This window comes from Ovis aries, chromosome 25, assembly GCF_016772045.2.
Source record: "Ovis aries strain OAR_USU_Benz2616 breed Rambouillet chromosome 25, ARS-UI_Ramb_v3.0, whole genome shotgun sequence".
NCBI classification, from domain to species: Eukaryota; Metazoa; Chordata; class Mammalia; order Artiodactyla; family Bovidae; genus Ovis; species Ovis aries.
This window is the reverse complement of record NC_056078.1, coordinates 39,617,144-39,637,294: the sequence shown is the minus strand read 5'-3', so window position 1 is coordinate 39,637,294 and position 20,151 is coordinate 39,617,144. Positions and strand designations below refer to the sequence as shown.

The window sequence follows — 20,151 nt, the reverse complement described above, 5'->3', positions numbered from 1 at the left end:
TCCCCACCCGTTACCCTAATCCTTCTAGGCCGAGCTTTCTGCCCATCCTTCTCTCCATCCTTTGTTATACCTGAGTGGGATGGCCCCTCCAGTCTTCCACAGAGCTGTGTCCAAGACTCAGCCATGGTTCTGATCACCCTGGTTCCACTGATATATGGATCCACCTCCCCCTTTAGTTCCTGAAGCAGGACCAGGTCTGATTCTACTGAAGACTCCAGCTGGGTGCTTGAATGGCCACCTGGAAGCCAGAGGATCATGGCCTAGCTGTCGGGCCTCACTTCTCAGTGTTGGCACCCAGGGTCACCCCAGCCCTCTATGGTCTCTCTCCATCCCTGGGAGTGCGCCAAATGCATTGCATGTCTGTCTTTGCAGATCTCCAACCTCTACCTGTATGACAGTGTCCTGATGCTGGCCAACGCCTTCCACAGGAAGCTGGAGGACCGGAAGTGGCACAGCATGGCAAGCCTCAACTGCATCCGCAAGTCCACCAAGCCGTGGAATGGAGGGAGGTCTATGCTAGACACAATCAAAAAGGTGTGTGCAAGGGGTAACCTCCTGGCCAAGGCAAAAGACAGGCCCCTCCTCACGTCCCCACTCTCTGCCTCTTCTGGGGAGCTGAGCTGTTTCTGTGCTCACCCAGCCAGGCCCCTCCCAGGCCTTTCCCCTGGCCCCTCTTTCTGTCCCAGTGTTTGAGGGCTGGTGAGCTGGGATTCAGGGATATGTGTTATTTGTTGTTCAGTGGCTAAGTCGTGTCTGACTCTTTGCGATCCCATGGACTGCAGCACACCAGGCTTCCCTGTCCTTCACTATCTCCTGGAGTTTGCTCACATTCATGTCCATTGAGTCCATTAATAATATGTCTTATCATGTCCATTTTATCTAAGGTGATCAGACTGCAGAGAGGTTATGTAACTTGTCCAAGATCACAAGTAAGAAAAGTAGTGAAGGAACCTGGCTCTCTCACGTCTGCCAGATACCCACTGTGCAGGCTGCCACTGTCCCCGGGAGAGTTTGTCTCAGTTGGCAGTGCCTGTGCGTGTCTGTGTGTGCACGCCTGCGTGTGCATCGACATACCTGTGACTTCGTGGATTCTGTCACACCTCAGCATGTAGGACATCTGTGTGTCCTATAGGCTTAGGTGTGACATTAAATCCATCAAAAGACTAGATTGAAGTGAACTGGGTAATCCACACAAGGCTTGTTAGAGTGAATTGGCTTTGAGAGGCTTCAAAAGGACATTTAGGGAAATCTATAGTGCCAGAAGTCCTAGTCACAATAAATTCTGCATGGTTTTGATAGCAGTGAATGTAGTCTGATACTGGTTTGAATCTGCTGAGCCCAGGTCTGAGCAGGGGCCCCCCTGGGGCCAGCTCACTGTCTGGAACTCTCCCAGCTCACAGTCTGTGGGAGATCAAGGCTGGCTTGAGAACCCCTCACCCCAGGCTTGAAGGAAGAAGAGGGTTCAGCCCAGGCTCACTCAACCCTTTTGCCCCCTGCTCCTCCAGAGCCTCATGGAACTGCCAGAGAGAGGTTGAGGGCCGGTGCACCCCCGCATCTGGTCTCTACCAGACACCACGCTTTGTACACATTCTCTCCTTTGGTCCCTGCAGGCTCTGTGATGTGGGCTTAGTTGCAGGCTGAAGCTGGGAGATGGGAGATGACTTGCCCAAGGTGGCAAAGCCAGGATCTGAGCTGGTTTTAATGTTCACACTCACTGTCCTGCCACTTCCCACCACATGCCTGAGATGGCTCTCACTGACCTTGGCCTTCCTTGGCTCAGGCTAAGGTGAGCCCCTGGAGCTGGTTGCAGTGGAAGACCGTAAACTCCAGGAGGGTGGGGACGAAAGCTGTCTTTCTGTAATCTCAGGCCCGGCACGTGTGTGGCACAGAGCAGATGCTGTAATCATATTAACGGCATGAATGATGGGCAAAGCTGGGGAGCGTTGCTTGTGAGCAATGGCCTAGGAAGTGTTGGTCCTGCTTGGAGGCCCCAGGACCGGCAGCCTCTCTGCTCTTACTGCAGGGTGTCCATTGCCACCCAGACCGTGACTGTCTCCCTCTTGGCAACCACTTCCTCTTTCTTCCTTGCCTTTGGGATTCCATCCACATTTGACTATCCTCCCGTGGTTTTTCCTTCTCTCCTGCAGGGCCACATCACTGGCCTCACAGGTGTGATGGAGTTTCGGGAAGACAGCTCGAATCCCTACGTGCAGTTTGAAATCCTTGGCACGACCTACAGTGAGACCTTTGGTAAAGACATGCGGAAGGTAAGCCTTGGCGTGCCCACCTCCCTCTCCCCCTGCTGCCCTGTGTTGGGCCTGTGTTCCGAGCTGATGGTGACCAGCACAGCAGTCCCCTCTCCGGTCTCTCTCTGTGGCTGCTGCTGTTGATGCTGGTGTTTATGGGGCGTGGTGGGGAGGAGGCTCCAAAGTGATACCAATGCTGTCTCTGAGTGCAGCAGGGACCGCTGGTGCCGATGGGTCCTATTGCTTGGGCCTGAAGGACCCGCCTTGTGGTCCTGGGTGAGACCAGAAGGGGTGATGCATTTTCCTGGAGTGGCTGAAATCATCCCAAATGCGAGGACAGGTGTGATTGTTACTGGGGCAGGAGGCAGAGGTTATGGCTAGAGAGTGTCCCCCAATCCAAGAGTGAGGCAAAGCCAAAAGTAGAAAATGAGCCCCATGGAGGGTGAGAAGCAGACAGTGCTGGCCCCCGTTGGAGACATAAGTGAGAGACAGGTGAGCCGCAGAGTTCATGGTGGGCTTTGGCTGGTTTTGACTCGGTGCTGAGGTGAGTGGCAGCCCTGAGGACTCCTTTCAGTGATACATCGTCTCGTCCTCCCCCCGCCATGGGGGGTGCATTTTCAGGGCTGAGGTCCGGCAAGGTGGCCTTTACCCAGAGTTGGAACTTCCAAGTTGAAAGGGAGGCCTGTGAAGTCAAGATTCTAACAAGAAGTTGGGGCCTAGAGGTCAGTGTGGCAAGCTGGGGTGGGGGGTGGGGGGTGGAACAGTGATTCAGCAAGGGACCTCAGATGAGGTCCTTATGAGCCAGTGTGGGGCCAGTGGGGGAGGGGTGCAGGGAAGGGCAGTTGCTGGCTGTTCAGTGATGCTCTCCCAGAAATGGCCTGCACAGGAGGACCACTTGTTGTCTTGTTGGAGCCAGAGATGGGAGCATCCGTGATGTAAAGGGATCACAGGGCTCAGTATAATCACGAAAGCATAAGCTGATTGGCACAGACTCAGGCAGAGGCTCCTGAAGTCACACACACACACACACACACACACACACACACACGTTTCTATACATTTGAGAGGAAGACATACCTACTAATGACAGTCTCCTGGAGATGAAGGGCATGGTGAACTCTCAATACGTGGGATAAACCTCTGACAGAGAGCACGACTGGGGGCAACAGAGCGGCGGGAAGGGCTTCCGTGACGCTGGAGTCCTGAGAATCTGGGAAGGCATTCTCTACTTGTGCTCCTTGAGGACTCCATGGAAGGACACACCTGTGAAGTCATGGACAGTGTGAGAGCTAGAAAGCACGATGGGAACCCTCATCAGTTAGACTGTGGGGAGGAGGACTGGCTTGCTAGGGAGAAGCTGGGATGCCTGGGTGTCCATGTGTGATGTGCAGATGGGGGACTTTCAGCCCATTCAGTAGAAAGTAGAGTCATGAGTTGGTCAAGTAATAGGAAGTTCAAAAAGTGATTGTGAGGCAATGGTGACGATGACATGGGGGAGCTCAGAGGATTGTTTGTGGCATCAGAGAGGGGGTTGGTGACTGCGGTGTGGAGCCTTGGAAAGCCAGAGTGTGGCTTGCACTGTCAAAGATGACCTGCGCTGTCTTTTAGGGTTGCCCCAAGCCATGAGAGTTGGTGGTTGGGAGCCTGGGGATGGATGGTCAGTGTCGGTCCGGATATTCATAGATAGCCACAATAGAAACTGGCTTGTGCTGGGACTCCTACCTGGCACGGGGAAACCAGGACCAGGGAACCCTTTCAGTTACTCTGGTATGAAAGGAGTTGCCTGCCTTGGTGACCATTCATTTTTGCCATGGTCCTTGCCTTCATCCCCAGATGTCCCTCTGAGCTCCTAGATAACCACGCCCTGCCTGCTGGCTTCTTTGCTGCCCCACCCCCATCCCCTTTTGGAGGGGTTTCCCAGATAGTGCTAGTGGTAAAGAACCCATTTGCCTAGTGCAGGATAAATAAGAGACGCAGGTTCAATCCCTGGGTTGGGAAGATCCCCTGGCGGAGGGCACAGTAACCTATTCCAGTATTCTTGCCTGGAGAATCCCAAGGACAGAGGAACCTGGTGGGCTACAATCTGTGGTGTCGCTAAGAGTCAGGCACGACTAAAGAGGCTTGGTACGCATCCCTTTTCTTTAGCTCAGCTCTAACCCCAAGATCCCACCAGCGGGTGGAAATGTTAGCAGTAGGGCTCCCTGCCTCGACTTAGGCAGCTGACTGGGGTCATGCTGGCCACTCCAGGTGTCTGAGAGAGGGAGAGATACTGTGTCTTCCACTTCCCATTTCAGGTGTCTGGGCCTTCCGTGTTGCCATGGCAACGCTCCTCCAATACCCTGAAGCCAATGGGAGCTGGAATCTCTCGGTATGAGGAGCTGCGGAGCAGGAGGTCTGAATGTGATTGAGTTGGAAGGGAAGCTGATTTTCAAGTGGGCTTTATTTTTAAATGTATCCTTTTGTCATTTTAAAATCTGCCCTTAATAACTGCATATCCCCGTTGTTATCTGTCTGCCTGGCAGCTTATCTCTGTTAAGGAGAAGTTATCTGGAAAGCAGGGAATGGGATTTACCATAGCAAATGTTTGTTATTTAGGCCCAGGGTGCCTTAAAGCAAGGTCTGGGAGGTTTCAGGAGGAAGCAAGGAGGAAGCGTTGGGACGAGTGGCACACATCTAGGTTAGCATTTAAAGACAAAGCTGAGTTGTGGTTCCTGGTAGAAGGTGGGGCTGGGAGGGATAGGGCTGGGAAATTGGGGCAACCCGAAAATAAAGTTTAGGGTGGGCAGCAGATGAGAGGGGAAGGGTTTAGAGGGATACAAAGACAGTGCAGAGATCAGTAATCCTGATCTCAGAGGAGGTCCCCTCAACTGTATCTCTCTGTGGCTAGTAAGAGTGGATAGAGGACTGATCACAGGATGCGCTCATGGTGGGGAAGGGTCAGGGTTCCCCGAAAAGACATTATATATCTCAACATATGAATATATCGTATCTTAATATATGAATATATCATATATCCATCTATCTGTTTATATGGAAAAACAACAGCAGTAAACACACACACACTAATCAAGTAGTTTCTTTAAGATTTAAATCAAGAGGAACTGTTTAAATTAAGGAGCAAATGGATGTTTTCTTAAAGTAAATACCCTGCAGGGAACTCTCGGGAAGGGTGAGTCACCCGGACATTTTAGAGTAAGTGGCATCCAGAGACTGTATCTTACTTAGCCCCTTCAGAAGATGAAAGGAGTGGGTGATCGCCTTTCACTGCAGGGTGCTGGACAAATACTAATTAAATTATCTCATCCAGGAAGTGCGTTCTTGCTGAAGGAGTGCAGTATGGCAAAATCAAAGGTCTATGTCACCCGCTCGCTGTGTAACTGCAGACAAAACATTAATAATCTTTGTGTTCTGCTTTGAGCTGTCTGGCATGGGTGATTACCAGGCAACCTCACCAGGGCCAGGCTTTGTTGGAAAGTCACATCTAGCTCCCACAGGACTCGGCTTGACATTTGTCCTGGGGGTCGAGGCTTGTTCCTAATGGAGCCTTACAAATATCCAGTTGGCTTTCTTTGTTCAGATGGAAATCTCCAAAGGAGGGTCCCCTGGAGTTGTCCATGCAGATGTCCTCAGCGCATGACGGGAGCTGGGATGGGACTGGTGAAGACAGCCTGTAGGAAAGTTTTCAAAGGTGGGGACAGGGAAAGCTGTTTAAAGCACAGGACAAGAGGGAGCCTAGGAGGGGCCACCGAGCACCTGCTGTGGACAAAGACGCATCACACGTGTGTGTCTCCCTGACTTGTGGGCCTTTGTGACACTCCTGGCTCTGCTTCTCCTGAGCTTTGCAGCCACTTCCTCTTTTTGAACTTTCATTTTCTCAGATGAAAGGTGCAGACAATAGGAACCTCTTGGTTGAATAGAGGGGTCGGCCCGTGTAATGACCCTGGTGCAGCACTTGGCAGTGAGAACTCTGCATCAGCTTCGGGTGACTGGAGCTTTAGACCTTCCCTGAGCATTCTATCCCGGATCCCACAAGAGCAGAGAGGCCCAGAGAGGCCTGGCTTTCTGCCTGGAAGTACCCTGTATGGCAGCTCCTCTCTCCACCTGTGTATCAAAGCCTGAGGCCAGAGACAGGGCTCTGCATGGTGAGCAGTGCTCAGCTCCCCTCCCATGTCTGGGGAGAGATGTCCACTTCTTATCCAGACCAAGAACTGAGAGGGAGCTGGGGGCTTTAGCTCTGATGAGATTTTGTTTTCAGGACTGTTTTGATGTAGTGAATGGAAGAAGGAAAACTTCTGCTCCAGAGGCATGGCTTGCTTGGAGTGTAACATGAGCTACAGCTTAGCAGAAACATTTTGTTCATGATGTGATTGCTGAGGATATCTGCCCTTCTCTGTCTTGAAGATTCTGTTGTGGGGAAATCATTCTGTTCCACTAACATGGGTCCCTGGTACAGTGAAAACTCTGGGAAAATTGCCAGCTTCCTGAAGGCCCTTTGAACCTCATTTCCCATGGGCACCATCCACCTAATTCACTAGCTCAGTGGAGGTTAGCCTGTCTCCTTGGGCAGGAGGGTGGGGAAGTGGGTGGAAAGCATCTGGAAAGACTGTGGGTTTGCTTTATGCATTGACATTCCAGGACAAAGGACACCCTGGTGTGAGGAGAGAGAGAAAAAGGCTTTTTTTTTTTTTTTTTAAAAACTCCTTTCCATAGAGTAGAATTGAGTTAAAACCAAGAGACTAAGAAAGAATTTTTAGCTCGGTGGTTTTCCTGCTTTTCTCTAGTCCTAGAAAATCTGTTGCAGCAGTATCTTACTGTATCCCAAATATATTAGACAGTCGTGGAAGTGGACATGCAGTGGTTTGGAGTTCAGCTTCATGTTAACAGTCTCTCTGATCCCCAGCCTCTCCATGATGTTCTGTGCAGCTCTGCTTGAGAAACTGAGGCCCAGAGCCTGGAAAAACTCAGTTAGGTGGTATCCATAAGCAGGTGGCTGTGCTAGGGCTGGAAGGCAAGTTTCCTGGAGTGAGGGTTGGGAGATACGTGGCAAAGGGCCTGGACTATCCTTTCTGGCGTTAGGATAATATACTTATGTGACTCCCCCACCTCCCTGAGCTCACCGTCCACTTCATCCTCCTGCTTCTGACCACCTCCCCTCCTCCCAGCCAGCACTAGGGCCTCATTGTCCCTTCCCATTGATCTAGAGGCTGCTGACATGAAGCTCCACCAATGTCCTTGGCTTAGCTCCCCTGTTCCAGCAGCTATCCAGGGAGACGGGAGGGCTTCATTCTCCTTCACTAGTTTCAGACATTTTCCTGTCTTCTCTGCCAATTTTGATTCTTCATAAAAGCTGGCTTTGGACAGGAATCAAACGCCTCTCTTGATGTCATGTCCCCGGGAGGGCCTTGTGGCTGCTGATAATTCACAAGGTAATAATTGCTCATCGTGTAGTGATTGTCACACCGCAGGACCCCAGCCCTCCCTGGGCTTGGAAGTGCGTCGTTAACATTCTTACCCGGCTCTGCTGCACCGTGTAAGTGTCCCACAGTCTCCGGGTTCAGGAGTTCTAAGCAGCGAGGCCAGGCGAACAAGGCAGCAGCCAGCAGACAGGAGCGTCCTGGTAATGAAGTAGGCACTGCCTCTTAGGTGGAATCCTTTACCCAGTGGCTCCTGAAGCCAGTACCGGGGGCCAGTACCAGTGGCTCCTGAAGCCAGTACCAGGATTCATAATGGGGAAGGGGTGGTGGGTGGCGGTAGGGCTGGGAGGATCCAGCTTGAGAATTGTTCACCGTCTGTTAAGCTGTTCTAATAGAGACTCCGACAGTGCACAGTGAATTACTGAAGACAAATAAACTTCACCCTCTTCATGGATTAGCATTCTTGCAGCGTGTTTCCCAAGTAAAATGTCAACCGTTCCAAACCCTTGTGCAGAACCACCTTTGATGGAGCTGAGAACCAAAACAATCACTGCTGCTGCTTCTGAATAAAGGGAAAGATACAATTAAATATTTCATTTTAAGTGACATCACTTCGTTTTGGAGATAGCATCGATACATGCTCATTTAGGGTAGAAGGTTTAGAAAATACAGATAAATGAAAAGAGGAATATAAAAGTCAGCTATAAACTCTGAACCAAGAAATACTGTTAGCATTTCTGGTACATTTTCCTTATATACATATATATTTCTTTTTTCCATCACCCTGTACATACAGATAGAGATAGTAATATGTATATTTATTAGATAGTTATTTATTGCACATAAATTTTATATCCTGACTTCTTCACTTAATGCTGTCTTGGGAGTATTTTCTCACTTCTTTATTCTTTACAATGATGATTTTTTAATGGAAACACATTACTCAACTTACAGGGAGCCATCATTAATTTTATCTTCCCATATGATGAATCTTTAGGCATTTTCACCATATTCTTGTAGAATAGTGTTGTGACAAATATCCAAAATACATATACTTTTATTATAGCTATATTTCTTTAAATTTTTTTAGTAAGTAGAAGTTGAGTGAAGGATAATAATTTTAGGTTTCTTGATGTTCTTGATACATATTTTAAAATTGATTATGGAAAGGTTTAATAATTTACACAAACATCAGTAATATGTGGAAGTCTCTGTTATATCCTATACTCAAAAATTGAATGATATATTAAAACATGCTTGCTAATTTGGTAACATTATGAAAAAATAATGTTACTACATTTGCATTTTAGGAGATTATACATTTAAAATGTAATCATTGGTCATATACATTTCACATTTTATAAATTATACCTCAGGTCCTTTGCTTTTTTAATATCAAATTTAAATTTTTTTTGTTAACTCATATAATCTTTCTTTCATATGAGAATTGACAATTATTTATGTCAAATATTTTGTTCCCATATATTGTTTGCTTTTGAGTTAAGAAAATATTTTCACTTAGGGACATTTAAAAATGTATGTGCTTGCATTTTTTTAAGAAAGCCGTACCCAGTTTGCAAAGTAGATACTATTAACCCATACTTTCTTTTAGTATTTTTATGGTTCAATTTTATTTCCGTGGAGCCTGCCACATGGGATTGATTTGGGATAAATTATACTGTTATGGTTTATCGTGCATTTCACATTTTTACCTTTTTTAGTACTGGCTCCTTCTATCACTTATTCAGTGATCCTTTCTTTCCCCACAGACTAGGACATCATATTTATCCTATGCTTTACTAAATTTTACATGTTTCCTCAGTGGTTTTTTAAAAAAAAAAATTCTTAGACTCTTTTCTCTCTCTCTCTTTTTTTTCCCCTCTGCCTAAATGTAATTCATCTTTGTATATTATTAAAATGTACTTGTCTGAAAGTAACAATGCTCACCTTGAGTGGATTAAACAATAAGGGAGACATTATCTCACATGAAAAGAGGACTGGACTCCAGGGTTGGCCACTTCAGACATTCAATGCCAAGATCAAAGGCTCTGGTCTTTTTCATCTTTCTTCTTGCTGTCCACAGGGCGGAGTCTGAGCTTCCCTCATAGTTTTAGGATGGCTGTGGCAATTCCAACTGCCATGCCCAGAAAGACAGCTACACAGGGAAGAAGAGGGTATTCTCTTCTGTGTGTCTCCATTTTATAAATGAGAAGAACTTTCCCAGCAGTTGGCCTTGGCTTCCTAATTTTTATAGTGGTTTTTTTGCTTTTTTGTTACTGCGCTTGAAGTTTTCCACCTAATGCAAATGCGACCTTGATCAGTAATTTCTCTCTCAGTTGCTTGTATTTAACCTGTATTAGGATGTACTCTCTTCATGACATATATAAGAAATTGCTCATTCTTTTGCCCTTGTATGGACAGAGCTCTTGAAAGTTGGAAAAAAATTAAAATTATCTGAGCTGGGTGTTGATGTTGGAGCTATTACTTTGATATCTTGAAACATTTCTTTTCTGCTTTCTGTATTTCCTCAAGTCATTTTTAGAAACCTGTTTTATAGAAAATCTTATAAAACACTGGCATTTTCACATGTTTCATTAAAGCTTGATATAATATTTACAAATAATTTAAAAATACCTACCTGTTGAAATATATTTCTTTTCATTGATACTGTTGTATTTTTGTGCTGCTGCTTTTATTTTTTAATTAGACTAGATGGAATTTTTTTTACTGATTGCTTCAAAGAACTAGTTCTAATTTGTTTAATCAATTTTGTTGCATTTTATGTTACTCTAATTAACTTGTTTGTTTTTCCTTCTTGTCTCCCAGCTGTTTCCTATTCATTTTCATTGTTAATTTTTAAACTTATTATGTGAGGTGTTAGATAATTTATTTATACTCTTTCCAGTTTTGGAATGTTCTCTATTTTATTTGAATATAGTTTTGACTGAATCCTAGTTGTTTTTCTCGTGTAAACTGAAGTGTAACACTCATACAGAAAAATGCCTAAATCATGAGTAAATCACAGTGAATTTATAGAACACACCCATGCAATCAACACCTAGAACAAGAAACAGAACATCACCAGTGCCCCCAGAGGTCTCCCTCTCGTGCCCCCTTCCGGTCATTACACTCATCGGTGGGAACATTGACGACCAACACACTGACCTCTTTTATAACTGCCTTCTTTGGCTCACCATCACATTGTGAGATTTACTATTATTGATGTACATAGTTTTGGTTCATTCATTCTATTGTGTTTTTAGAAATGTAGGTTTTATTATTATTTATGTATGGTGATGCCAACAGGTCAGGAGATGCCTGCCACTGAAAAGATAGTTTATTACAGTTCCCAAGAGGAGGAGGCATACCATTCAAGGCCACATGGGGAAGCACCAGGCTGAGTCAGGAGGCAGAAGGAGGAGGGGAAATGTGAGCACGAGCCTTTATTGTGGTTTGTGTAGGAAGGGATCGGCAAAGCAAGGTAAGCAGGCTTAGGATTGGCTAGCTTGAATAATTTCAGCAGGCTCCAGGGTGTGGAGCTTGCTCCTAGTTGTCAAATATCTTGTCCTAGGATGATTAGAGCAGGGGGATAGTAGCTGAGAGTGTAAGAGGTCCACAGAGGAGGTGGTTGGGAGATGTGGGCTCTGGATTGGTTAATTTGCATATAAATACACAAGTGCAGGACAGTCATTTACTGTTATAGAAATTGGCTAACCCTGGAAGGGACTCTCTCCAGGGGTAGCAGCGGCCCAGGTATCAAAGCACCAGAAATATAGAAAATAAAATATATGATTAATACCTATTGACAAATCATATTCCTTTCGTGACTGTTTCATACTTTGTTTATTCTATTATTGAGTACACTTGAGTTGCTTCCAGATTTTGTCTGTTTCCAGTAATACTGCTGTAGGCGTCCCAGGTGGCACTAATGTGGGAGATATAAGAGAGAGATGAAGGTTCAGTTCTTGGTTTGGGAAGATCCCCTGGAAAAGGAAATGGCAACCCAGTCCAGTATTCTTGACTGGATAATTCCATGGACAGAGGAATCTGGAGGGCTATAGTCCATGGGGTTGTAAGTAGTCGGACATGACTGAAGTGACTGAGAATGCAATAATTCTGCTATAGACACTCTTAGATACATCCTTCGGGGGAACATATGTCTGTCTTTTTGTTGTGTATATACCTCAGAGTGGAGTTACTAGGTCCACGGATGTGTGTATGACTAATAAACACTGCTAAACTTTTCTAAAGCGCTGGTACCAGTTTGTACTCCTGTCAGTGGTTCCTAAGAGTTCCAGTTACTGCTTCACTAACCCTCAGTGAACGAATATGGATTGTCAGTCGGTTACATGTTAGCCATTATTGGGGAGTGGGTAATGGTTTCTCAGTGTGGTAATTTTATTTCCATAATTATGAAGAATGTGGATCACCTTTTCCTATATTTATTGATCATTTGGATATCTCCATTGTGAGGTGTCTGTTTGTCTTTCATGCATTTTTTGACTTGGTTTTCAGCCTTTTCTCAGTGATTTGTAGGAGAACCAAATATGTATCATTTATAAGTATATGCACTGGCGTTCTCTCCTACTCTGTAGCTTGCCTTTTTGATGCTCTTAATGATGTCTCTTGATGAACAGAAATTTCTAATTTTAATGTAGTTTAGTTTACCCAATTTAGCTTTCTTTCTATTTGGTTATTACATGTGGTGTGTTATTGAAGAACTATTTATCTAAGAATATGAAGATATTATCCTAAATTTTATTCTAAATCTATTCTGGTTCCGCAGTTCATATTCACACCTGCATTACATCGGGAATTGATATTTGCTTGTGGCATGAGTTTGGAGGCCAGGTATATAAAAAACAAGTGAACAAACTAAACAGCCTATTAACCCGATACCATTTATCAAAAAAAAGTAAACTGTTTTGTTACTGGCTTGCCATACTACCTTTCTCATAAGTCTGGCCACTGTGTGTTGTAGATCACCTTTTGGGCCTTCCTTTCCATCCATTTAGCTATCTATCTCTGTGTGCAATATTACACCATTGTAATGAGCATAGTTTTATAATAGCTCTTGAATTCTGGTAGTGTAAGTTCTCTAGCTCTTTCTCTTTTTTTCCGAGATATATTTGGTTGTTTTGGGCCCTTTTCACTTTTTTATAAATTTAGCATTTCAATTGAAATTGCATGGACCCTAGATCAACTTAGGGAGACTTAACATCTTACCAATATTGACTAATCTAACTCATGGACATGGTATCCCCTGAATTTATTTAGGTCTCTGATTTCCCTCAACACAGTTTTGTAGCTGTCACTGTAGAGATCATGCGTGACTTTTGTTTGATTTTTGCCCTCAGATATTGACATTTATAGTAATCTTATATATGGTATGTAAGTGTAAGTAAGTAAGTGTTAGTCACTCAGTCGTCCCAACTCTTTGTGACTCCATGGACTGCAGTCCACCAGGCTCCTCTCTATCCCTGAGATTTTCCAGGCAAGGACACTGAAGTGGGTTGCTATTTCCTTCTCCAGGGGATCTTCCCAATCCAGGGATAGAACCCAGGTCTCCTGCACTGCAGCCAGATTCTTTACCGACTGAGCTACCAGGGAATATACTTAGATTTATTTTCCTATGTGTTATTGTGCATATATAGAAATATAGTTGATTTATATATGAAACTTGTCTCTAGTGAACTCTAGTCATTGATTTATTCTAATAGTTTACCTGAAGATTCTTTAAGATTTTTCTATAAACACAATCACATCATCTATGAAAAATGATAGTTTTTTTTCCTCTTAAATTTTTATGTATCTTATTCCTTTCTCTTTTACTTATTGCACTACTTAGGGTCATTAATTCAAGTTGAATAGATGTAATGATAGTGGGTATGCGCATCTGGTTCTTAATCTCAGAGGATAACTTTTTATAATGTACCATTTCGTTTACCACATATTTTTGTGTTCATTTTTCAGGTTGAGAAAATCCCCTTGAATTCTAGCTTCCTAACAGCTTTGTGAAAGAGGGTATTAGTCAAAAGCATTTTTACATTTAGTAAAAGTCTCTTTTACATCTATTGAGATAATTATATTTTTACTTTTTCCTGTTAATGCAGTAAATTCCATTGGTTTATTTTTTCCTTTTAATGGTAGCTTGTTAATTCTCTTCTTTACATAAGCACTAGACCTTCATGTTTAAATATTTTTATTTCATAATATGCTCCAGTATTTGGAAAGATGGTTACCTCCTAATTTCTCCTTTTCATAATATTCTTTTTCTAAGTTAAACTTTTATTTTGGGATTAACGTAGATTCACATTCGATTGTAATAAATAATGCAGAGAGATCCTGAGATCAAATATACCTTGTATGCTTCTTTCAATAGTAGACACTGATATAGCCCACGAATCTAATTTACTGTCAGAGTTCCTCAGTTCGCAGGTGTGTGTGTGTGTTTCCGCTGGGTATTACAGTATACATGTGTGACATCAGTCTGCTGGTCAACATTTTACCATTTTGAGTGACATATGGAAATCTTGCTTTCATTTGAGTTTCTTTATTTTCTTCACTTTTAAATGTAATTGTCTTGAGTGTCAGATAGTATTATATTTTCTGTTTCAGTCATCAAATATGACATGTAAAAACTTATGTGGAGGTCGGTCTACTGTATATACTCATATTTTTGCTCTTTCTGTTGTTCTTATTTCTGATGTTTTGTTTATATCTATTTTATATTTTTTTTTCTTTGCTGAGATTGTCTATTTTTTCACTCATTTTAAGAGATTTTGTAATTTCTTGTTGAAGCAGTTTTATGATGAAACTTAAAATCTTCGTCAGATAATTCTGACATCTGATTATCTTGGTCTTAGCATCAGTTGCTTGTCTTCCTTTAAATCTGAGTTGTGATTTTCCTGGTCCTTGATAGGATATGTTCTTTTTCATTGCATCATGGTAATTATCTTAGGGGACTGTGTTCTATTTAAGTCTTTTGTTTTAGTAGGGATTTACCCTGTTTAGTTTAAGCATACATGTCTGGCCTATTTTTGTCAGCTGTGCTTACAGTGACTACTTAATTTTAAGCTGTGTGGCTGTGCTCAGTCATGTCTGACTCTTTGTGACTCCATGGACTACAGCCCGCTAGGCTCCTCTGTCCAAGGAGTTCTCCAAGCAAGAACACTGGAGTGTGGGTTGCCATTTCCTGTTCCATCTTCCTGACCCAGGGATCAAACCCACATTTCTTACGTCTCCTACATTGGCAGGCAGATTCTTAACCACTGCTCTGCCTGGGAGTTGCTGCTACTGTGTGCTGCTGATTTGATCTGCTGGGTTTACCTGGCACCATTGGGCTCCTATTGCTCCCTCTTCATGCTTCCTGGGGAAGGTGAAGGGGTTTCTCCAGGATGGACCCCACCTGGTACTTCTTTCTGAGGAAAAGAACCTCTGGCCTGTGAAGATGAGGAGCATTTCCCAGGCTGGGCACCTGAGGCCAGACCATGCTTCTGGGGGATGGAGAGCACTCCGCTGGTGGAGCTCAGGTTGTGGCAGGATGCACCTTGCTAAGGCCACCCACGGCTCTTAGTGATGGAGGGCATTCTCAGGGCTCTGGGGCAAAAGAGGTTTCCTGGACTGCACACTTGCTGTGGTAGAATCTCCCTCGTTGGTCCTGCCTACCTGCCTCAGTGTCTGTCTGTAAGGGAACAGAGCTGTACCCACAGCGACAAAAGGAATGCCTCGGCCGTAAGAGTGTAGCGAGGCCCCTTTCCCTGTGCCGCCCAGCTGCCTGATAAACTGTGGGGGCCCAGGAGAGGCTCAGGCTGGTATGGAAGGGGGGTAGTTTCCAGACTGGGCAACTCCTTTGTTGCCAGGTGGGTTCTTGATGGATCTCCCTTACCAATGCTCCTGGGCTGGCTGGGTGAAGAATGAGCCTGGGAGGACCGCCTTCTGTTGCTGGATCGGAGTTTCCAGTTCTGGGCTCCACTTGCTTTTCTTGGTTGAGGACCATAGGGTGTTCTGTCACTGACATTCCTCCTTTCTTTGGCTAGTTTGCCCCTTTCAGATTTATCTTTTGGTGGCCTGTGGCATTATTTCCAGGATGTATAGTTGTACCAGCACTTCCCAGGTGGCACCAGTGGTAATGAACCTGCCTACCAATGCAGGAGACCTAAGAGACACAGGTTTGATCCCGGATTAGGAAGATTCCCTGCAGGAGGGTATGGGAACCCACTCCAGTATTCTTGCCTGGAGAATCCCATGGAGCCTGGTAGGTTATGGTCCATAGGGTTACAAAGTGTCGGACACAACTGAAGTGACTTAGCACTCATGTTGTACTTAGGGAGGAGCAGGGAGAACTGAGTCGACACCATCTCATTCAAAAAGTTTCACACTCATTGATTTTTGAAAGTTGAGCAATTTTCCATTGTTCAAATAAGCCCTGCTAGGTCATAATCCCTTATCCTTGTTATGCATCACCACATTCAATCTGCTGATATTTTGTGATAATTTCTTTATGTTTTTATGTTGTAATTATCCTATGTAGTAATGTCCTTGTTAGGTTTCAGTATCAAGGTTTTTGAGGGTTGAGGTTCTTAAAATGAGATAGAAACTGTTCCCTTGTTTTTATTTCTGAAACCGTTGATAGCATGGGTATAACTTCATTCTGAAACATTTGGGAGATTCCTTAGTGAAGCAAAGTAATGTTGATCACGTGTATACATGCAATAGTATGTGTATTTAGGTTCTGTGTTATTTCTCGAGTCAGTTTTGGTAAGTTGTGATTTGTAAGGAATCTCTCCACCTACATTGTGGGAGATATGTTTAAAGGCCTGACTTATGTTGTCTTTCTTTGATGAGTTGTTCCTTCACTCTACTTTTTTTTTTTTTTTTGGCTTTTATTGGAACTTAGTTGCTTTACGATGTCGTGTTAGTTTCTGCTGTAAAGCAAAGTGCATCAGGTCCACAGATACATATATCCCTTCTTTGTCGCCACAGAGCCTTGAGTAGAGCTCCCTGTCCTGCAATTAGGTTCTCATTAGTTATCTCTTTCATAGTAGTGTAAGAATAGCTGCTTCTCTCACTCTTAAAATAGAATTCTTACACTGAGGATACAGCTTTCTGGGGTCTTAACTGAAAGTGATGAGATTCATCAAGATATTTATTGTACAGTTCAGTTCAGTTCAGTTCAGTCGCTCAGTCGTGTCTGACTCTTTGCGACCCCATGAATTGCAGCGCAGCAGGCCTCCCTGTCCATCACCAACTCCCAGAGTTCACTCAGACTCACGTCCATCGAGTCGGTGATGCCATCCAGCCATCTCATCCTCTGTCGTCCCCTTCTCCTCCTGCCCTGAATCCCTCCCAGCATCAGAGTCTTATTGTTAGCTGAGCTTAAAATGTAATGTATCTCCAGCATTCTGAGACTCTGAAATTCCTTCTTATTTCTCTGTGCTTCTAGCAAGTCCATCACATCCTTGTAGATTCTGTGTGAGCTGGATACGTATCCCAGGAGTCATCCAAGAACACGCATGCAGTTCTTACAGAGATATTTTGTCCTTTTGCAGTGTAGCTCTTCCTCTCTGTTAACATGCTTCACAAATTTGTCTCTCCTTGGTACCACAAACTGTTTCCTCCACCTACTGACACTGCTAATCCGTGATTTTGTTTGATATCCATGTAAAATGGATTGAAAAATGTCTTCAGGCAAGACGATCTAGTGTGACTGTTGGGTTCCTCTCATGTTTTTTTCATGATCTCAAATGTAGTCTTATACTGGTGGATACAGAAAGGCCTGAAAGCAGTTATTTTATACATTTTAATAGATTGTTTGGTTATTTTATCACGGGAAGTTCCACTGTGTGGATCACAACAAACTGTGGAAAATTCTTAAAGAGGTCTGGAGTACCAGACCACCATACCTACCTCCTGAGAAACCTGTTTGCAGGTCAAGAAGTAACAGTTAGAACTGAATATGGAATAATGGACTGGTTCCAAATTGGGAAAGGAGTACGTCAAGGATGTATATTGTCACACTGCTTATTTAACTTACATGCAGAATGCCTGGCTGGATGAAGCACAAGCTGGACTCAAGATTGCTGGGAGAAATATCAATAACCTCAGATATGCAGATGACACCACCCTTATGGCAGAAAGTGAAGAGGAACTAAAGAGCCTCTTGATGAAGGTGAAAGAGGACAGTGAATAAGCTGGCTTAAAACTCAACATTCAAAAAACAAAGATCATGGCATCTGGTCCCATCACTTCATGGGAAATAGATGGGGAAACAGTGGAAACAGTGGCAGATTTTATTTTCTTGGGTTCCAAAATCACTGCAGAGGTGACTGCAACCATGAAATTAAAAGATGCTTTCTCCTTGCAGGAAAAGCTATGACAAACCTAGACAGCATATTAAAAAGCAGGGACATTACTTGCTGACAAAGGTCTGTCTAGTCAGAACTATGGTTTTTCCAGTAGTCATGTATGGATGTGTGAGTTGGACCAGAAAGAAGGCTGAGTGCCGAAGAACTGATGCTTTCAAACTGTGGTCTTGAGGAAGACTCTTGTGAGTGCCTTGGACTGCAAGGAGATCAAACCAGTCAATCCTAAAGAAAATCAACCCTGAATATTCATTTGAAGGACTGATGCTAAAGCTGAAGCTCCAATACTCTGGCCACCTGATGCAAAGAGCTGACTCATTGGAAAAGCCCCTGATGCTGGGAAAAACTGAGGGCAGGAGAAGAAGGGGAAGACAGAGGATGAGATAGTGGTATAGCATCACTGACTTGATGGACATGTGTTTGAGTAACCTCTGGGAGATGGCGAAGGACAGTGAAGCCTGATGAGCTGCAGTCCGTGGGTTCAGAAAGAGTCAGACATGACAGAGCAATTGAACAACAACAATCACACGTTTGTTTACGTGCCACTGTCTTCCTGTTTGAAGCAGTTTGGTTTAAATAGTTTTGAACTTTTAAATAAGGATACCATGTTGTAAATATTCTCCTGAGACTAAAATTTAAATTTAACTTTATGTTAATAAAGTTTGTTCTGTGTACTTAATATTAAACGAGTTAATGTATCGTGTTAAGTTTGTTTAGGTAATCACCAGTCTATTTTAGGGATAGAATGTTTCCATGACCCCCCAAATTCTCTCATGTCCCTTGGAATTCAGTTCCCCCCTCTGTTGTATACAAATGATGATCTGGCATTTGTCACTATAGATTTTGTGTGTGTGTGTTCAGTTGCTCAGCTATGTCCAACTCTTTGCGGCTCCATGGACTGTAGCCCCCCAAACTGTCCATGGAATTTTCCATATAAGAATACTAGAATGGGGTGCCATTTCTTACTCCAGGGGAATCTTCCTGACCCAAGAATTGAACCCTCATCTCTTGAATTGGCAGGCATATTTTTTGTCACTAGAGCTACCTGGGAAGCCCACATTTTATCTTTTCTGGAAAATATAAGTAAAATATATAATCATTTTTTACAATACTTTTTTTTTTAACTTGGCCTAATGTTTTGAGTTTTTTTGTATATGAGTAGTTTCTGTTTATTGATGAATTGTATTCCATTATATGAATAGAATTTTATGGCCATTTATATTCTTGGATCATGAATAAAGCTACTAAGTACATTCATATACAATTCCTTAGGTGGACTTATGCTTTCATTTCTCTGGAGTCAATATCTAGGGACATTGCTAGTGTGTGTCTAGCTTTATAAGCAATTGACAAATTGCTGTCCATGTTGGCTGTACCCTTTTGCAATACCACCAGCAAAGTATGAAAGTTCTAGTTGCTCGACATTCTTGCTGACTACCATTGGTGTGTCTATTACAGTCTTGTCATTCTAGTGGTATCTCTTTGTGTTTTCAAATTTCTCTTCTATAATGACTAATGAATGATATTGAGTACCATTTTATATGCTCATTTGAAATTTTTATTATTTTTTTCTGAAATATCTATTCAAATATTTTCCCATTTAAGACATTGGATTGCTTTTTCTCCTTTTATTGAGTTGCATGATTTAAAAAAATATTTTAGATATTAATTAGTTGTTGAATATATGTATTATTAACGTTTTCCCCCAGCTCATGGTTTGCTTTTTTACTTCCTTAATGTTATCTTCAAAGGGTTTAAGCATTTAAATAATTGTAACCAATAGTTTAATGTTTAGTGGGATCAGATTTACCGATTTTATTTTATGGCCAATGTCTTTTGTTTCTCATGTATTTTTGTTGTTCAGCCACTCAGGTGTGTCCGACTCTTTGAGACCCCATGGACTGCAGCATGCCAGGCTTCCCTGTCCTTTGCCATCTCCCAGAGTTTGTTCAAACTCATGTCCATTGAGCTAGTGATGCCATCCAACCATCTCATCGTCTTTAACCCCTCCTTCTTCCTGCCCTCAGTTTTTCCCAGCATCAGAGTGTTTTCCAATGAATTGTTTGTTTGCCTTAGGTGGCCAAAGTATTGGAGCTTCAGCTTCAGCACCAGTCCTGCCAATGAATA

The 20,151-nt window shown here is 43.5% G+C and overlaps 1 protein-coding gene across 2 annotated transcripts in view; it reads left to right on the top strand.

Annotated features, from left to right (window-relative positions):
* Nucleotides 1–20,151, top strand: part of GRID1 (glutamate ionotropic receptor delta type subunit 1) — a 689,685-nt gene that overhangs the window by 473,088 nt on the left and 196,446 nt on the right. For both annotated transcript variants that reach the window (XM_027962365.3, XM_042241196.1), the window contains exons 7-8: nt 373–534; nt 2,148–2,267. In XM_027962365.3, coding sequence (XP_027818166.2) covers nt 373–534; nt 2,148–2,267 — 282 coding nt within the window. The remainder of the gene's footprint in view (nt 1–372; nt 535–2,147; nt 2,268–20,151) is intronic.